General features: G+C 46.1%; 3 protein-coding genes across 3 annotated transcripts; 2 read left to right on the plus strand and 1 right to left on the minus strand.

Moving 5' to 3' along the window:
- Positions 1-651: 651 nt before the first annotated feature.
- Positions 652-1,887, minus strand: LOC120904174 (peptidyl-prolyl cis-trans isomerase E). Its single transcript, XM_040313985.1, has 3 exons — positions 1,168-1,887; positions 914-1,086; positions 652-828 (listed from the first exon to the last, which is right to left on the minus strand). The coding sequence occupies exons 1-3, from the start codon at positions 1,765-1,767 to the stop codon at positions 681-683; spliced, it is 921 nt and encodes a 306-aa protein (XP_040169919.1). The 5' UTR covers positions 1,768-1,887; the 3' UTR covers positions 652-680.
- Positions 1,888-2,159: 272 nt separating this feature from the next.
- On the plus strand, positions 2,160-4,148 carry LOC120901309 (CDK5RAP3-like protein). Its single transcript, XM_040309137.1, has 4 exons — positions 2,160-2,286; positions 2,373-2,547; positions 2,613-3,726; positions 3,807-4,148. Exons 1-4 carry the CDS (start codon positions 2,161-2,163, stop codon positions 4,042-4,044), a joined length of 1,653 nt encoding a protein of 550 aa, XP_040165071.1. The 5' UTR covers position 2,160; the 3' UTR covers positions 4,045-4,148.
- A 105-nt stretch (positions 4,149-4,253) lies between these two features.
- On the plus strand, positions 4,254-16,478 carry LOC120901310. The gene is made up of 8 exons (XM_040309138.1): positions 4,254-5,184; positions 7,955-8,135; positions 8,252-8,449; positions 8,600-8,695; positions 9,099-9,197; positions 9,947-10,078; positions 10,155-10,413; positions 10,498-16,478. Exons 2-8 carry the CDS (start codon positions 8,013-8,015, stop codon positions 10,686-10,688), a joined length of 1,098 nt encoding a protein of 365 aa, XP_040165072.1. The 5' UTR covers positions 4,254-5,184; positions 7,955-8,012; the 3' UTR covers positions 10,689-16,478.
- Positions 16,479-17,064: the final 586 nt, after the last annotated feature.

A 17,064-nucleotide genomic window follows, 5' to 3' on the forward strand; every position in this document is an offset into this window, starting at 1 on the left:
TTTGCGATTCCCAGGTCGATTCCGATTCGGGGACCCGTTCTGATTCCGGAACCGACTCCGATTCCGGAATCGATTCCTGAGCCGACTTCGGAATTGGCTCCGAAGTCGACTCCGAAATCGGCTCCGGTCTCGGCTCCGGAATTGATTCTGAACACCAGGTCATCATTTACCAGGTCATCGCGGGCCGCATAATAGGTCCTCAAGGACCGCATGCGGCCCGCGGTCCGTAGTTTAGGAGACCCCTGCTTTAAATCATTCCCCTTTCAATTTCACAGCCAATTATGCTTTCCCTGCCAAACCATGGATAGGTAAACCGAGGTGGAAACCAAACTCCCCGGATGCTGCGCACATTAAGAACGTTGCAAAGGGAAAACAAACACTACAGCGAGCTTTCAACATGCTAAAGAACCGATTTCGATGCTTGCAAGGGACTCGTAAGCTACACTACGCACCGGCGAAAGTGGCACTAATGACAAACGTTTGCTGTATTATACGCAACATTTGTATGGCGCCTAATTTGGGAGCATTTGTTGAAGATAGCAGCTCCGTAAATTGATTCTAAGTAATCATCATATCGAACTATAAGACAATAGGGCATGAACTAATATAATAACCTTGCGAAGCAAGAAGCAAAATGAACTCAACTTGGAATACAATTCGAATCGGGCGTTTTTTTATTATTAACCCTTCACTTCACCACAGGCGACAATCGTCACCTTCTGCTGCACTCGTCCGCCCTTCGATCCACAGCGTTCCATTTTTCGTACCACATCGGCACCGCTAATAACGTTGCCAAACACGACATGCTTTCCGTCGAGCCAGTCAGTTCTGTGAATTAAAGGAAGGAAAAACCAAACGACATACAAATGTAAGCAATATCCTCCGCTAACGGTGCCCCATGCGTTTGTCTTACTTTTCCGTACAGATGAAAAACTGGGATCCATTCGTGTTTGGGCCAGAGTTTGCCATCGAAAGCACACCGAACCCGGTATGCTTAAGGATGAAGTTTTCGTCCGCAAACTTCTTACCGTAGATGGATTTTCCGCCCGAGCCGTTGTTTGCGGTAAAATCGCCCCCTTGGCACATCTGAAGTATGGCAAGAAGTGCAAGAAATGTTAGATTCTATCCTCCGAATGAAGCACAAAAACGCCACAAAAACAAACTCACAAACTCCGGTATGATGCGATGAAAGGTCGATCCCTTGTAGCCAAAGCCCTGTTCGCCGGTGCAGAGTGCACGGAAGTTTTCCGCCGTCTTGGGCACCACATCCGCCCGCAGCACCATGATGATACGGCCGACATCACTGTTCCCTATCCGTATGTCGAAGAACACCTGCGGGTTGCGCTTCTTCTCTTCCGCCGCTTTCGGTTCCTTCGGCTGCACCTCATCCGTGCCAGTGTCCATCGGCTGCTCGGCACCATTCTCCCCATCGTTCTTGAGCGTTGCCCCGGCGTGCTTCTGCAACCAATTGTCGTCGGCCCAGACAGGCCGATTACTGCCCTCCTTGATGCGCTGCGGTTTCGCCGTGTTGACGCGTATCGTCCTTCCGCACAGCTCCGAATCGTTCATGTTGTCGACGGCGGCGGCCGCATCTTCCGCGTTTTCAAACTCGATGAAGGCGAACCCGCGGTGCTTCTGTGACTCGTAGTCGATCGGCATCTGTATGTCCACCAGGTCACCGAACGGGATGAATGCGTCGGTAATTAGCTTCTCTGTCACCTCCTCCGAGAGGCCCCCGACGTACACGGTGCGTTTGTCGCTCGTCATCGTTTTTGGGGTGTGTACGGCTTTTGGAAAGGTTTTGCGGACGCCTGCAACGCGCGGAAAGCTGCTGTTATTCTCGAGTGGATTTGTTTACGTTCCAATGCCGGGTTGTATTGTCAAACTGGGGGTAATTGTAAACAACGTTTTGTTACGGCGTGGTGAGACGGATGCCAAGGCCAAGGTTTATACAGCGCATCTGTATTTCTTTTTAATTCAATTACAAAATGTGAAATGGAAACACAAGTCCCATTTCTATGATGAAAATAGTATGTTTCTTCACTTTTAACTTCATTTTTATCACTTACATTCATAAAATACCACACAAAACTGATAATGAGTGCTAGAGAAAGTCACCTAAACATCGTTCAATTGTCAGGTCAGAGAACGTCTGGGTACATGGTCCTACCTGTTCTGCGTCACCTTTCAATCGAATACGTGGAAACTTTGTTTTGCTTTTGCATCCATATCCCTTTCACCGACCAGCAAAGAACATCTGTGTGGCCTGTTACTAACAACATGAATGTAAGTTATCCCTAAAATCTTAATTCAATATACCCCCAACCCTTACAATCTGTTGCTCATTCGGACCTGCCCTTCATCTACCACAGGAAGCGGAAATCCCGATCGACATCGCCGCTGGCAAGCTGCTGGATTGGTTGATTTCCCGACGAATCGTTGACAAAAATTGGCACCTGCATATCCGCAACATTCGTAACAAAATCAGCAATGCCATCACGGACATGCCCGAGCACGACGAGCTATTGCAGCTGCTGTCCGGTGCACGTAAGCCTTCACATTTCCCTGTTCGTTTTGCCAGAGCTTTCACCATCATCCATGGTTCATTGTAGATATCAACTACTTCCACTGTCTGCGGATCGTGGACATTCTGAAGACCACGGAAGCCGACTCGAAGAACGTGTTTGGCCGTTACGGTAGCCAGCGGATGAAGGACTGGCAGGAGATTGTAAAGATGTACGAAAAGGACAACCTCTACCTGGCGGAAGCGGCCCAAATACTGGTGCGCAACATCAACTACGAAATCCCGGGCATACGCAAACAGATCAAGCATCTGGAGCAGCTGAGCGAGGAAGCGGACAAGAAGGTGGAGGATCTGGAACGCTCCGAAAAGGTGGTGATGGCGGAGTATCAAAACATGTGCAAGCAGCTGGGCGTTACGGGTACAAACCTGCGGCAGGAGCTGGTGGACAAAGTGTTCAACGACTTACCCGGCATGCTCACGAAGGTGGCCAGTTCGGTAGCGCCGCTGAAGAAAACGGTCGAACTGTACGCCTCGTTTATGAACGATGCGGAATGCTTGACACTGCTGAAGCACGTGCTGGCCAAAGGTAACACTACCGTGTACGAGTTTGTGTACGGTGAGCCACCGCTCTCGATCGAAGAACCGCCGGTCAAGTTTGTCACGGAGCAGCAGCAAGAGGCGGCAGATGATGGTGGTGCAATCGATTTTGGGGACGACGATGGTGGTGCGATCGATTTTGGCGATGGAAGTGGGCTGGATCTCGATGCACCGGTCGAGCTGGAGGTTGGCGATATTGATTGGGGAGCGGCGGATGAGGGTGCCGATCCGGCTCTGGCAGGAGCGAACGATGGCAATGTGATCGATTTTAACATTTCCCTAGAAGAGAGTGGTATCGTCGTGGAGGAGGACGGTAATCTGGGTGGCGTTGCCAAGGGCGACGAAGCGTTTACCGTGCTCGATGCACAGCAGTACCGGGACCGGTTCGTGAACGATCTGTTGGAGCTACAGTCGTTCTTGAAGATGCGTCTCCATCAGCTCGGAAGCGCCGATAAGGCGCAGGTACTGGCGTTTGCAATTATGGACAATTTCAAGGACCACGACGAAAAGACGGTGGCAAGTATGCTGGCCGAGGTGGAAGTCGTATACGCGGGTGTGACGGACGAGCTGTTGCAGCATTTGCTGCAGATCAAACATTCCCCAGTGTAAGAGCTTTGGATACATGACAAACACATCCCTATAAGCCATTGTTGTTAAATACATATTTTCTATTGCTTCTTCACAGGTACGTCGACATTTTGACCTCGAACGTGAAGCAAAAGCTAACGTCGATCGATAAGATGAAGGAGACGGCACTAATGAAGCGGGAAAAATCGGTCAGCTTCAAGCAGCAGAGCGTCGAGCTGAAACCGACGCAGACAAAAATCGTGGAGCAGACGAAAACGCTCCAAGGGCAGATAGAGAAGGACATTTCGAAGCGGTACAAAAACCGCCCCGTCAACCTGTACGGTACTAATCTGTAGTAGTGGCGCAAGGGCGCTTCGTTGATTTGTTCGCTTGACTTGTAATGCCTACTAAGATGTTAATATATGTAGAAGGGACCGGGGCGTTTGAGTTCGAAAAACGATGTGTAACGGTAAATTTAAATTAGTGTCCCTCGTGGTGACCCTACCGTTACGCACCCACCGGTTGAGAAACGTTACGGTGCGCTGTACGCATGAGCAGCGCGCAGCACAATATCATCGCATCTCAGGACGACGCACATAACGCAACACAGTCATCCTTGTTCACGGGTTTTTTATGGCTATATATACGCCAGGAGAAAGAGAGAGAGAGCGAGAGAGAACGAGTGTAGTTTTCCTCCAGCATTCGGTCGTACTGGCGTGTTCGTTACGCGATTCCGCAGTTCGATTCGGGAATGCAACGAGTGTACGACAAACCGTCCCCTACTGGTGTGCTCGCTGGTGGTCTATCCGGAGTCGTCCTCGTTGTTCATTCATCTACATCGGTGTGGTACTACCGTTGGTTGGTGGTCGTGGCTGTGCGGTAGAGGAGCAGGGCCGTATCTGCCGTGTGCGCCGTGCGGTTACGAAAAGGGGAGCGAGCGAAACCTGCCCCCGCGCCCCGTGTGCTCGTGTAATTTTAAACAGCTCAGTGTATTGCATTAAAAGCATTCCTGCTGCTTATCTAAGTAGAGTGAGAACGGAAAAGCAAAACGAAAAAAAGGAAAGAAACCGAAGAGAAGGTTGCACAGGAAGGCGCCTGTGCGTGTGTTTGTGCGAGGGTACAAGGGAGCTGGTGGTGGTGGTGGTGGCGAAGTGAATGGTTGGTTCGTAGTGTGATGGATGGCAGTCGATTCATCCTGCAGGAAACTTGAAAGAAAAGGTCTTCCCCCGGACCGCACGACGGGAGCAGCTGGTGTCGTCTCTGCTGGTGTGACCGCTGCTACTGCTGCTGGTACTGCAGGAGTAGGAGTTAGCAGCAGCAACTCTGCCTGGGCAGCGACAAGGGCAGCCTGGTCCCGGGTGGGTGTCCTGTGTGTGTGTGTGTGTCTGTGTGTGTGTCTGTGTGCGCGCTAGGCTGCTGCGGAAAGAAGAGCCGTCCGTTCGCTTGTAGTGCATGAAATTTCTTCCTTCATTAGAGGTGAACCGCATTTTTTTGTGGTAGGTAGTAGTAGCAATTCTCGCTTATTGCCATTGAGTGGAAGCAAAAAAGCCGCCATAGGCACACCAGATCGGTCCATTTGAGAATTAAGTGAATTCTATGTATGTATGGGTGCGTATCGAGCTGTGAAAAGAGAATTCCACACACACACGCGGTATGCGCATTCGAATTTTTTATCCCCATGTCCTCGTGATGACGGTGAAGGAAGGAGGGTGTAATGGTATGCTCGAATTGCTAAAAAATAGATCTCCGATAATTTAATCATACAGCAGTTGTTTAGTGTGTCCTTTACTCTGTTTGTGTATGTGTGTGTGTGTGTGTCAGTTTGCTGTCCTTGCTGTGTGGTGGAAAACCCAGGGAAACTGGGCCTAGCCCAGTGAGACGACGAATGGCGAAAAAAAAACCCGGAATCAGCGGAACTTCGACAAAACGGAAGGACATCCGATAGAGCAAATTAAATCGGATGCGGCTTCAAGAAGCGTACAAAGCTTGTTTGTGTATGGGTGTGTGTGTGTTTGTATGAACCGCGGATTACGAACTCCGACACCGACTGGCGAACCAATTTTCGCGCGCGACCATTACCATCCTTCATCGTTCTTTATGACCGCCGCTGCGGCAGTGCCGTTTGGGAATGTATGTATGAGGCAAAACGTGCTAAATACAGCCGAAACAAGAGCTTCTCTTTAACCCCTCGGTATTGCAAACCGAAGCCAGAGCAGCGGGATGAAAAATTGATCCAAGTAGGATTGCACGCGAAACACACGACAGAGTTGGTGCGATGGAAAGGGCGGAGGAGGAAAAGGAAATTGTAGGTCACTCACCACCATTGCGTCCCCTGTTCGACTGGTGTGCTTCATTCATAAGAATCATGATTCGCTTTTCCATCTTGTCTCTTCCCCACCTCCCATCCTCGCTTTATCTTCTTCTTCTGCTCTCTGAACCAACGTGCTGGATGCGGACCCCGCTGGACAAGGACCCGGGGAGAAACACGTACACCAAGTACGGGGAGGGGGGCAGATTCGTACATCTGCACCGCCGCGCCGCGGTGTGTGAAGTAACATTTCGACCTTCTGCTCATCACACACCACACGCGCTGCTCGCACATTCCAGGATATGTTATTGTGTGCGTGTGTGTGTGCGTGTGCCTCTGCTCTCTCACACACCCAAAACACCGCGCGATGGAATGTGCGTTGGTATGCGTGCCACACGCAGCAACAAAAAAAACGCACACTTTTTCACGTGTGCACCAGTGTATGTGTGTGCGTAAATAGTGTAGACGCATCGTGATGGTCTACTATTGCTGCTGCTAGAGTGTCCTTTTTCTGGAGTGTGAAGTGTCCTTTTGATCGTGGAATGCTTTGCCATTTTTCAGCAAAGCCGTTGTGTATCGCTCCATGAGCATTATCGATTTTGCTGCTGCGAGCATTTAGCCTGTACACGTGCTTGTGCGTGCCTGTGGGTCGTTGAACACGTGGTCCAAAATTTTAATCCCAAAATTACCATTTTCCACACCGTCGTCGTGCTCTGTTTCCTGTCCGTGCGAACAAGAACCTTTTAGGTATTTCATCAAAGCAGCCCGTATTTGTGTGTTAGTGGAGTACGACTACCGCGTTGTGTGTGTGTGTGTGTGTGTTAGTTCGTGTAGTTTTTTTCCTACTGTCGTTCAAGTGCGGTCGAAATGCATGTGCGCTACAGGATATGGGGAGTGGGAAATCAATCATAAAACCACCAGCAGCAGGAAAAGTGCTGTCTCTTCCGTGGGTTTCCGCTTTCGTGACACATAATGGACTAAATGTGTGTGTATGTGTGTTTGTGTGTTTTGTGCTTTTTTTTCTTACCCTTTCTCGTCCTCTCACTTTCAACTCTCCGTTATTCTCTGTTTGTATCCTGCTCTCTAGCGCTTTCACTCTCTCTTTCGCTCATTCGCTTACTCTCCCTATATGTCTATCTCCATCTCGCTCTCACTCTCTCTCACTCTCTCTCCTACTCTCGTATACTCACTATCGCCCGCATTCCAATGTCTTTTTCCACACCTTTGTGCGCTGTGCTGCTGCTACTGCTGGTGGTAGTGGTGGTGGTTAATTTTCCGCGCCTTCGACGCTCACGGTTCCATGCTCACCTCAAACTCTCACTTTTTTGCCTGCGCCTCCATGCTTCTCGCATCGATGGAGGCGCCTAGTGTTTCTTCCTTGCGGAACACGCACACACTCACACAAAAACTCACGAAAAGCATTGTCGGCAGCGGTGGTAGTGGTGGTGGTGCTGCTGCTGCGTGTGCACGGGATGCTTTGTTATGTAAAGCCTGCTCCCGTTTAGCACGCGCTCTGCTAACCGTGCTTCCTGTACGACCGCGGTACAACCGGAACAACCAGCCCGCATCTTCCACCGTTTAGCCTTCCGGCGGCAACAGGACGGGGCAAAGGAAGGGGTGCTAAGAAATGGACGGAGCGGTGAGGTTGAAGGTTCATCATTGCGAATTTCGGACGGTGTAAACGACTTGCTACATACACACTCCCCGCTTGCTCCTTGTCACTGGCACCGTGGCGCATTGAGGAAACGATTTTTCATTTCAAGCTGGCTGTCAAACGACTGTTCAAAACATTCCCAAACGGATCGATCAAGTGTTGCTTGCGCTTCCGCTCCACTGCCTACTGATTGTGTGCTACCCCAACTAGTGTGACAATTTTTAATTAAACGCAAGTCCTTATGCCGTTCGGTTTCTTTGCCTTTTTTTCCCCTATGGCCGCATCCACACGCCGCGCGCTTCAGCTTTGGCAACCGGACCCAGTATCGTGTACGGTGATGGGGGAGGGCCCCCTGACGGGAGATGCAACCACCCCAACGTTACATACCGTCAGTTTCTGATTTATACGGTACGGACGAAATAGAGTTCCTGCTGGACGAAATACGGGATCTCGAACCAGCCTGCTGTCAGCTGGAGGACATCCAGGTAGGCCATGTTTTTCTTCTTCTTTGTTTTTCGTTTCTCTGGACCTATTTAACTGTTTTTGCTCGTGGCTTGTGACGACCCGTCACCCGATTGTGCTGCTTCTCCCCACTTTGCAGGACTTTGAAATAGCTGGCAGCAGAGCAGGGGAGCTTTCCATATCGCTCGAATCACCGATCGGCACGTGCACGTCCTGGGACTCGCATGCACATTACCGTCAAAGGATAGGGAACACACCGCTACCGTGGGGCGTTGCGCTGCACTGCGACGCCTCACATCTCACCAGCCCGACCGGCATCGTGCGGATACTGCTGGTGGTACGTTTGCCAAAAAGCACCTCCCCACTCCTCTCCTCCCCTCCACCCGTTCCCTCTGCACTGACCCAAATACCTAATGGTGTATGGTGGATGTTTGTGTGTGTGTGTGTGTGTGTGTGGCTGCTACTCAACACATTTTATTTATTGTAGGTCTCATCCGCCGCATGTCTTGCCTGTGAGTGTTCCGCCGGCACGGTACAGGTCGGTCTGTTTCTACTGCCATTGATTGGGCGCCTGAGGTTGATGGTAAGTGGACAGTGAACTGACAGATGTAGAGAAAGAGGGGGGAGGGGAGCGTACGAGAAGAGTACGGGAGAGACGGAAAAGGACGATGGGAATGGGTGTTAAGAGGCCACTAAAATCCCCCCTCTCTTATTTGATAAGCACGCTGTTGACACGTTTAGCGTTTGACACGGTGGTAACAGGATTAATGATGATGATCGCGTTGCTGGTTGTGGTAATGTGATGATGGTGCTGAGTAGTGCACGATAAATGGTGCTGTCCAAGGGGAGAGAAAAAAAAAGAAAAAAAAAGTAGAACGGGTCGTTTAGAGGGGCAGTTTGAGGATTTTAAGTGACGTTCAAACAAAACGATGTCACCCCGAGAGATTGTGTAATTAATGGTAGTGCTCTGTACACACATATTGCAGGTTTTTTGCGCCCTGTTCTCCTTGTTAGTCACCTGTTTGATGCTGTTTTTGGATATTTCACACATAGCGTTAATGTTTCCCTTCAACTGGGGAAGATTGGTAAGTAGTACCTACTAGGTTTTCCAAACTAATGCTTTTTATGGAAGAGAGGTTAGATGAATGTGACACATCAAATTCCAGTCAATCTGTATGATGAAAGAATCGTTTCACACCCGGTCTTGTAGGAGCCCGTGCATCCATCTATTGGGCAGCCGGGACAGATATGCATAGCTAAAATCGATTAAAAAATCATTCCGAAACCATGATGAATTGACCAATCGGTGGACTTAGAAATACAGTGGAGCTCCGTTTATCCGGGTACCTTTTATCCGGCTATCCGTTTATTCGTGCTGTTGAGAAATGACAATTCAATACAAAGGTGACATTGCGTTCTGAGGAGGATATTTAAAAAAACGGTTCTCTGAGCACATTGTTGTAACAAAAAACACTATAATTCATGGCAAATTTCTGATATTCTCATTGGAAAAACATAAAGTTAATGAAAATTCGCAAATTTGTATCAAAACATAAGGTAAATTTCAAACAAAACTCAAGAATTTGTGCTTAAATATATTCTTTGACTCATTATCCGTGTTATTCGCATATCCCGGCGAGATCAAGTCCCGATGAGCCCGGATAAACGGCGCTCCACTGTATCACATTTTCCAAACATATTGCGAAAAAACCCTACATAAATTTCATTGACACATTCAACCGACCTCTACTCACCAGCTAAATCACTCGCGTCTACATTGCGCTTTTTGAGATTAACAACATTGCACTTTGTTCTATTCCTGCTCACTTCCCAGAATGCATGGATGTACCTGACGATTGGTTTATTATTTATTGTGGGTTCATCATTGCTAATACATATGGTATTTTTCGCTGAAGAATTCATGTGGGTGCCAAAGCACTCGAAGGACACACTATTCATATCAGCGGTAAGTGCAACAGCAACCGTACCAATCGCACCAATGGTTATGACATTAAAAAAGCTCTTTTATTCCACTGCCACAGATTCTTGGCTACATCTGCTCGATCGAAGCGTGCGTGCTGGCGGCACTGACAAAATGTCCGTCCCAGTACCGGCACGTCATGGACGAGTACAGCGAGATGTGTTTGGAGGAGCGCGAGCTGAGCCCCATCTGCAGTAACGACATCACCAACCATAACCACACTACGGCTTCGAACGATCTGTCGAACCATCGGAGCTACAATAAAATCGAAACGGGTGATAGCATTACGCCAACGTGTAATCAAAAACCTTACATACCAGGTAAGAGATGGTCGCCGTTTACTCAAGTGACAGTGAGTGTTGATTGTAACATATGATTTATTTTCCACATCCCCTCTTTTGTAGTGAAACGTCCCGACCAATCGTACAACCAGCGACCTACCCTAGGTAATATGCAGAAGTCGAATCACCGCAATCGGCAGGGTTACCACTATCAACCAATCGCCTCAACCTCCCGGCAAAGTCCCACGTTCGTGCTGGACGAGGATGCGCTGCCGGGCCCATCGTCCCGCTCGCTCGACTACTCCAGTGCGTGATGATGTACTGCACCGATATTGGGGCGTACTGGGCGGTGGAATGGTGAGCCGGCAGCATCGGTCCGCTGGTGGTGGGGGTATTGGTTTTATCAAATATCCGAGGCGTTGGTTTCCGTTTCTAGAGACGTTTGTCTGTTAAGTATTTCCTATAAGTATTAAGAACGCAGCCACAGTCGCACACAGCCACACACCACATACTCACACACACACACAACTACAACATTCGCTGTTGTTTCAGTGCAATTTTTCGTAGTTTGCTGAAACAATCACACACACACACAGACACATTCACACTTAGCTCCGAGCGGCAAAAAAAGGGAGCGCTCCATTTGTTGGTAAGAGCGGAGTGGGAGGTGGTAGAACTTCGACGAGACAAAACGATTAAACGATACCCTCGACAGGAATATGTCGACAGGAGTGTCTTACCGGTAGCGCCATTTGATGCGAAGGCAAATGTATGTTTTACCCAGACATTTTAAGACCCTGGCGTGGTGTAGGCTGGATGACGTTTGCTAGAATATAAGCTGCAGTTGGGCCACGTGGACAGGGATAAAGTATAACCGCTAGCCCAACAGTAACATCGGTTTTAATGCGAATGGGTTAGTACGTTTGTTACAATATTTGGATTCGTCTATAGGTCGGTTAAACAAGGCACCTGTTAATGAAAGTAAAAACAAGAAGAAGAAGAAGAAACGACCAGACAAACAACACACCAGCAAAACCGACATCGAGCAATCGTAGCATCATCCCTATTCAGTTGCTCGTAGGCATCGGGGGAAAGCGTTACTGAATTGCTTCCAGTAGATCTCTGACGACAACCTTCTGGCACAAAACTTACAATACACACACAAAACACGCAGACACATCCATCCTTAACACTGTTAGAGCACACTACAGCCAGCTCCAAATTAGCTTTTATTATTTCGTCTTTCGGGTTTAATACTCTTCATTGGAGGATTCACTTCTAAATCGACTCCCCCCGCAACTGGAGCGATCAACAGAAAGCTAAAGAGGGCATAGAAACTCTCTTTTTGTTTAGCATCTCAGCGCCCGCATATAACTTGCTATCGTAACCTCGTTATCTATATTTAAAAAACAAACAAACGATCCGGGTATCCAGGTACTATACTGACAAGAGGTCACCCAGAGTACTGCTGCGAGTACTCCCCCTCGAAACAAACATAGAAATACTCTAGCGTCCGTCCTATTTTCCCAACAAAGAAGAAGAGCAGAAGAAAAAGATACCGAAGCACGAGGCACGAGGTAGTAGAGGAACGAAGAATAATGATAACAATATATTTTTGTACCGACATCTTTTCTGCAAGCCCGTTTTCATTTGTCTGCCTTCGTACCGTGTGTGAAGCCAGTTTAAGTAGCCCGTAGTAGAGATAGTGCTAGTGCGAGAACCGGAAGAGATCAAACCGTTCGAACGTTCGAATGGTAGGTGAACAGTGCGTAGCTTCTGAGAAGGATTTATTTGGCTCTTTCTTTGTTTTTGGGGTCTTATCTACTACTCATCTCTACTATCCCCGCACTCTCCTAGTGTAGCTGGTTTTGCTTATAGGTGTGTGGAATTAGAACAGCTCTATCAATAGTGAACCGCGATTGACGTTCACCCTTTGGTTTCACATTCAGATAGAACAGTGATCCATTATTTCATTCGCGCCCTTTCTCATCTCTTCCCTTTTCTATCTATTTCTCTCCATAATCTGCCGTCCAATAAATAACACAAGTTGCTGTTTTAGTAGCCTGCAAACGTGTCGGGCGATATCGGGTTTTGCAAGATGCAGTAGCAGAAAGCAGGGTTCATCTCCTTAGTGTACTAGAATCGTTTGGTAGTACAGCCGCAACCACTCTAAGTGAGCCTGTTACAGCAAAAGATACGACATTGTGCAATAGATAGAGATGATGATGTGATCATTCAAAAACAAAAAAACGAATCGTTTATTGCGTTCTTATTAGTGACGCTTGTGCGCAGCAACGCGATTTCATTTGAATGGCGCACAGTAGGATTGATCTGTTGGGACAATAATTGTAACTTACAGCAAGAAGACAAAAATAATCCTTCCTTTCAGTACGTAATGCATGGGCCTGCAGTCCCTTTGTTTCGGTACAATGGTATCCCGAAAAAACAAATGATTCGACAAACGAAAAACAACAAAGACATGATAGAAAACACACCAATGAGGTCGCGTCAATCGAAAAAGCAATAGAATCTCTCTGTATCTCTCTGTCTCTGTGTTTATTATCCTACTATCCACTATATCGGTGTTTTTGTGTTATATTATCGTTTAGCGCCTTTTGATTTGTTTCATTGTCCAATTTTGTGTATTTACTTAGCCCGGTAGCCGGTAGGATACAACCATTGCTGTATCTAAAACGTAAGCGGAGAATGATCAAGCAGAAGAAACCACATATAATCGACAATAATCCACATAACCCCGATGAAAGATGGACATCGTGACGCATCGCATATATACTAATAATATATATCACAAGGATTTCGGTTCCAAAAACCGCCCATTGACCCCCTTCTTCTCCCCCCGGCATTTAGTGTACGCGTATAACAGCGACTACGACACTGTTATATGTAGCACACACGCACACATACACACCAACACAAACGCTGTTCACATGGCACCGTTAAAACCACTGCAGGCAAATGCCCTTAAAACACGCCAGCAAGGATATAGGCGCACACATTAACCATTACATTCGCGTGGGCAAACTCGACGGACCTGTTTTCGTTGTAACTTTGCAAAGTTTAGATAAGTTTCATTTACCCTCTCCCGTGTGTCCCGTGTGTTTTAGTGTCGTTTTAGTTTGAATTCGTTACAATTCTCAGGAAATCAGGTGTTCTAGATGTTGATAGTGATAAATACGTAGCTCCGGTGCAAAAAAGGTATACAACTCGCAAGCACACACGATCGTCCCTGTCCCTGTTCCACTCCCGCGTGGAAATTGTGCCCGAAAGTAGATTAAGGTTATTCGGGGCGATTTTTTTACATTACCAGTTTGTTGTACATTTGGGAGGTAAATGGGTAGTTTTTATTCTTAATAGTAACAACGCACAAGCCAAACAGCAAACGGTGTAGTAATAAGTTTGGCATTTATGTTTTAGTGTATCTGAGTTGTTTGGAGTACTGTTGCAGCTGTTCTGCGTTAAAGGAACGTCCTTTGTTAGTCGTCCCCCCCCCCCCCCCCCAGTCGAAAGCCGCTGCCCACTAAACGAAGCATTTAACCCAGAAGCATTTCAGTTCGCGCGATAAAAGCTAACGCTGTCCCAGTTCTCAGGCTCGTTGCAAACACGTGAGGTCGTGAGATTTGTACATAGTTTAGTTGTTAGATAGTTTTGCGAGAACAAAAATTTAGGACGCAAACGATGACGTTAAGACGTAGACAAACACACACGTACACACACACACACACACACACACACACACACACACACACACACACACACACACACACGTACATGTACACAGATTTGTAGGCGCAATTTCCGGCGATCAATTCCGGAGCAAGCCAAGTTTGAGGCATTTTCAGTAGATCGCAAAACTGGTCGCAAAAAACACAAACACACACGTCGCGATCGACGAAACCCCGATCACGGATGGAAGATAAAGGGGATGGTGTGGAAAACTAATGAAATACTGCCAAAGAATTTTGCTAACGAAGCGGCCACCTCGCGTTCGTTAGTGTTTAGTGTACTAAACTGATAAATTGTAGCGTCGGTCTGTGAGGCCTAAAACAGAGAGAGAAAGAGAGAGGATAGAGAGAACATTCATATGGAAATGTGTATTGGCACAGGTAGAACAAAGCATTGGAAACGGTAGAATAAAAGGAAGCTACGAGCCCCCGTGCTCGTCATTTAGGAAAATGGAAAATTCAGTCAACTAGCGGAGCATTATTAGTAGATTTTTTAGTAACACGATTAGTAACAGATAGCTGAACGTTTTGGATAGAGATCAGCAGACAACAGAAAAAATGAAACAGCAACAAAAAAAAATACATCGGTGGACGTAATTTTGGGTCGTGTAGGGTACCGTCGTGTGGTTGTTCGTTTTTGGTTTTGATTTTTTTTTAACTTTAACTAGACGGACAGGCACAGTTATGCCTTTATAAGGGGGCCGAATGTCGGTTTTCAAGTGACATACGCGTCCCGGATACGCAAAGGAGTGATAAACAAACGTAAACCACAACAGAGAGAGAGAGAGAGAGAGAGAGAGAGAGAGAGAGAGCGAATAAACAAAAAGAAAAATAAACCCCATGATATCAGTAACGATAGTAGCCATATGTAACGCTAGGTTGTTAATAGATGAGTTTTCAAACATTTTCATTTCATAAATGCCACTAGCAATCCAATCCGATCGGCCATAGGAAATATTTTACAGGGTAAACGATAAAGTTTCGTTTCGAAAAATGTGATTAAAAGTATTACTGAATGCAAAGAACAAGAAAAAAAGACAGAAAGAGATAGAGAGAAACAAAAATAAGGTAAAATAACTTTACAACAAACCTTGTGCGTGCACCGTGCGTGCAACGATATGCAGATGAAAGAGCATATATTTGAGAAACAAAAAAATAGGAACACAAGAATTGCCATTGGAAGTGTAGTGTACAAGCAAATAATCGTAGGAATAATAAACAAGAACAACAACAACAAAACAAAGCACACAAAAACAAAAAAAGAACAAACACACACACGTACCGTCATTTATCGAAACAGAAATGAAATGGGCAATGATGATAATCTAATAACAAAAAAGAAAAAAAAGATTTAAAAATAATTTAAAAAATGCATACACACGCAAAAACAACAATACTGTAGATAGATTTGTTAAACGACAGAGAGCGCATTACAGATAAAAGTGAACTATACACAATTAAACGATACAGAAACAGAAACTCACATTCCTACAACATTGGTGTTGTAAATAGCAGCAAATATAACACAGAAACACACAGAACGTACTACAAACAGTTGGTAAAGACAATTAAAAATAAGGGGAGGGGGAGAAAGAAGAATGCGTACAGCGGTACAAGATGAACAAAGCCATAAAGAATGAAAGTCACTAACCGAAGCATAGAGTCCAATTGTTGATGAAAATTGGAAGAAAAGGTAACATGTCATGTTTTGATTCAAGTACTCTCAACCTTCTAATCGGTAAAGAGCATTTGATTTATGGTTGTTTGATTGATTTGTGTTTGATAGCTTATTTGCATGATCTGTTACTATCATTTCCTTACATGCCATACAGTCTTAATAACTTAATAAACACAATATATACAAAAACCAAATACTCCGTTGTTAACCCTTGCCGCCAAACCATCCATCCAAACCCCCTTCACATAATCATGGTACGGAATGTTTGCAACTCCTCGTGTGCCGCTGTACGTGCAGCGTGCCGCACACTGCGTACCGCAGTAAACAAACAAACTTTAATCGAGCAAATTCTTATAAGCAATTTGAGAACGCGTACGCGTAAACGCAGGAAATCGTCACTCGTATCGGTGGAAATCCTGGCTAACGGTGGATTTTTAAAACGGTACTGATACTGAAATGGGAAGGAAAAGAATGATGATGCTACTACTAACAACAACGTAGTAAAGACACAGTTAAGCGTAACGATCGAGCACAATTAGCGAATCGATACAGCAAAGCATAGAGCAATGGGCAACGCGTACAGAAAGAGATGTATGTGTAAAAGTGAACAGGAAGTAAAAACAACAACAAAAAAAAAACAAACGGTTTTTCAATCAAATTTATATAGGGTGAAGTGCCTAATGTATAGACAATATAGTTCCCTATAAATTCTAGCACCGAAAAACGCAAAACTATAATGACTATACCGACCGAAACTGTAAGCAAATGCAAACGCTCTGCAGTACGCAGCAGAGGGTGTCGAATTTGCAACAACAAAACAAAAAAACAAGCAGAAGATAATAGAACTGTTTCGATCTGTACTGGCTCAAAACGAAAAAGGAAACCACACACCACACTCATTGCACTTCAAAAAAGGAAACGAAACGAACCCAATTTCCCAGGCAAAACAACAAGACAAACACACAGACACACACAAGGACAAAAACCCCAAAAACTCGAATTAGCTTCACAGCCAAAGCACAACCTAAATATATGAGAGGAAATCATCTTGATGTAGCGTACGTAACAAAAGGACGATGTGTGTAGAAGAGGCAGCATATATTAACTGATTAAGCGAACTGTTTATGCGACATCACAGTTGTTATCAAATTTGGAACAGAAAAACACCATACAGCAACAAGTACTAGAGGGAAAACGATAGAGCATGGTTGTTTTAGGTTGATTGGTTGATTTTACCTGAAGAAGGATCGAAGAAATGTCGAACTACGA

Source organism: Anopheles arabiensis, chromosome 3 (assembly GCF_016920715.1).
Source record: "Anopheles arabiensis isolate DONGOLA chromosome 3, AaraD3, whole genome shotgun sequence".
In the NCBI taxonomy this organism is placed as follows: Eukaryota; Metazoa; Arthropoda; class Insecta; order Diptera; family Culicidae; genus Anopheles; species Anopheles arabiensis.

Bases quoted from the DNA above. Each gene is read 5' to 3' on its own strand.
- LOC120901310 (XM_040309138.1), top strand. From the start codon at position 8,013: ATGCAACCACCCCAACGTTACATACCGTCAGTTTCTGATTTATACGGT. The intron at 8,136-8,251 runs GTAGGCCATGTT...CCCACTTTGCAG, and splicing joins GTCAGCTGGAGGACATCCAG to GACTTTGAAATAGCTGGCAG. The intron at 8,696-9,098 runs GTAAGTGGACAG...CACATATTGCAG, and splicing joins TTGGGCGCCTGAGGTTGATG to GTTTTTTGCGCCCTGTTCTC.
- LOC120904174 (XM_040313985.1), bottom strand. From the start codon at position 1,767: ATGACGAGCGACAAACGCACCGTGTACGTCGGGGGCCTCTCGGAGGAG. The intron at 1,087-1,167 runs GTGAGTTTGTTT...GCCATACTTCAG, and splicing joins ATCGCATCATACCGGAGTTT to ATGTGCCAAGGGGGCGATTT. The intron at 829-913 runs GTAAGACAAACG...TTTAATTCACAG, and splicing joins TTTTTCATCTGTACGGAAAA to AACTGACTGGCTCGACGGAA.
- LOC120901309 (XM_040309137.1), top strand. From the start codon at position 2,161: ATGGTCCTACCTGTTCTGCGTCACCTTTCAATCGAATACGTGGAAACT. The intron at 2,548-2,612 runs GTAAGCCTTCAC...GGTTCATTGTAG, and splicing joins GCAGCTGCTGTCCGGTGCAC to ATATCAACTACTTCCACTGT. The intron at 3,727-3,806 runs GTAAGAGCTTTG...GCTTCTTCACAG, and splicing joins CAGATCAAACATTCCCCAGT to GTACGTCGACATTTTGACCT.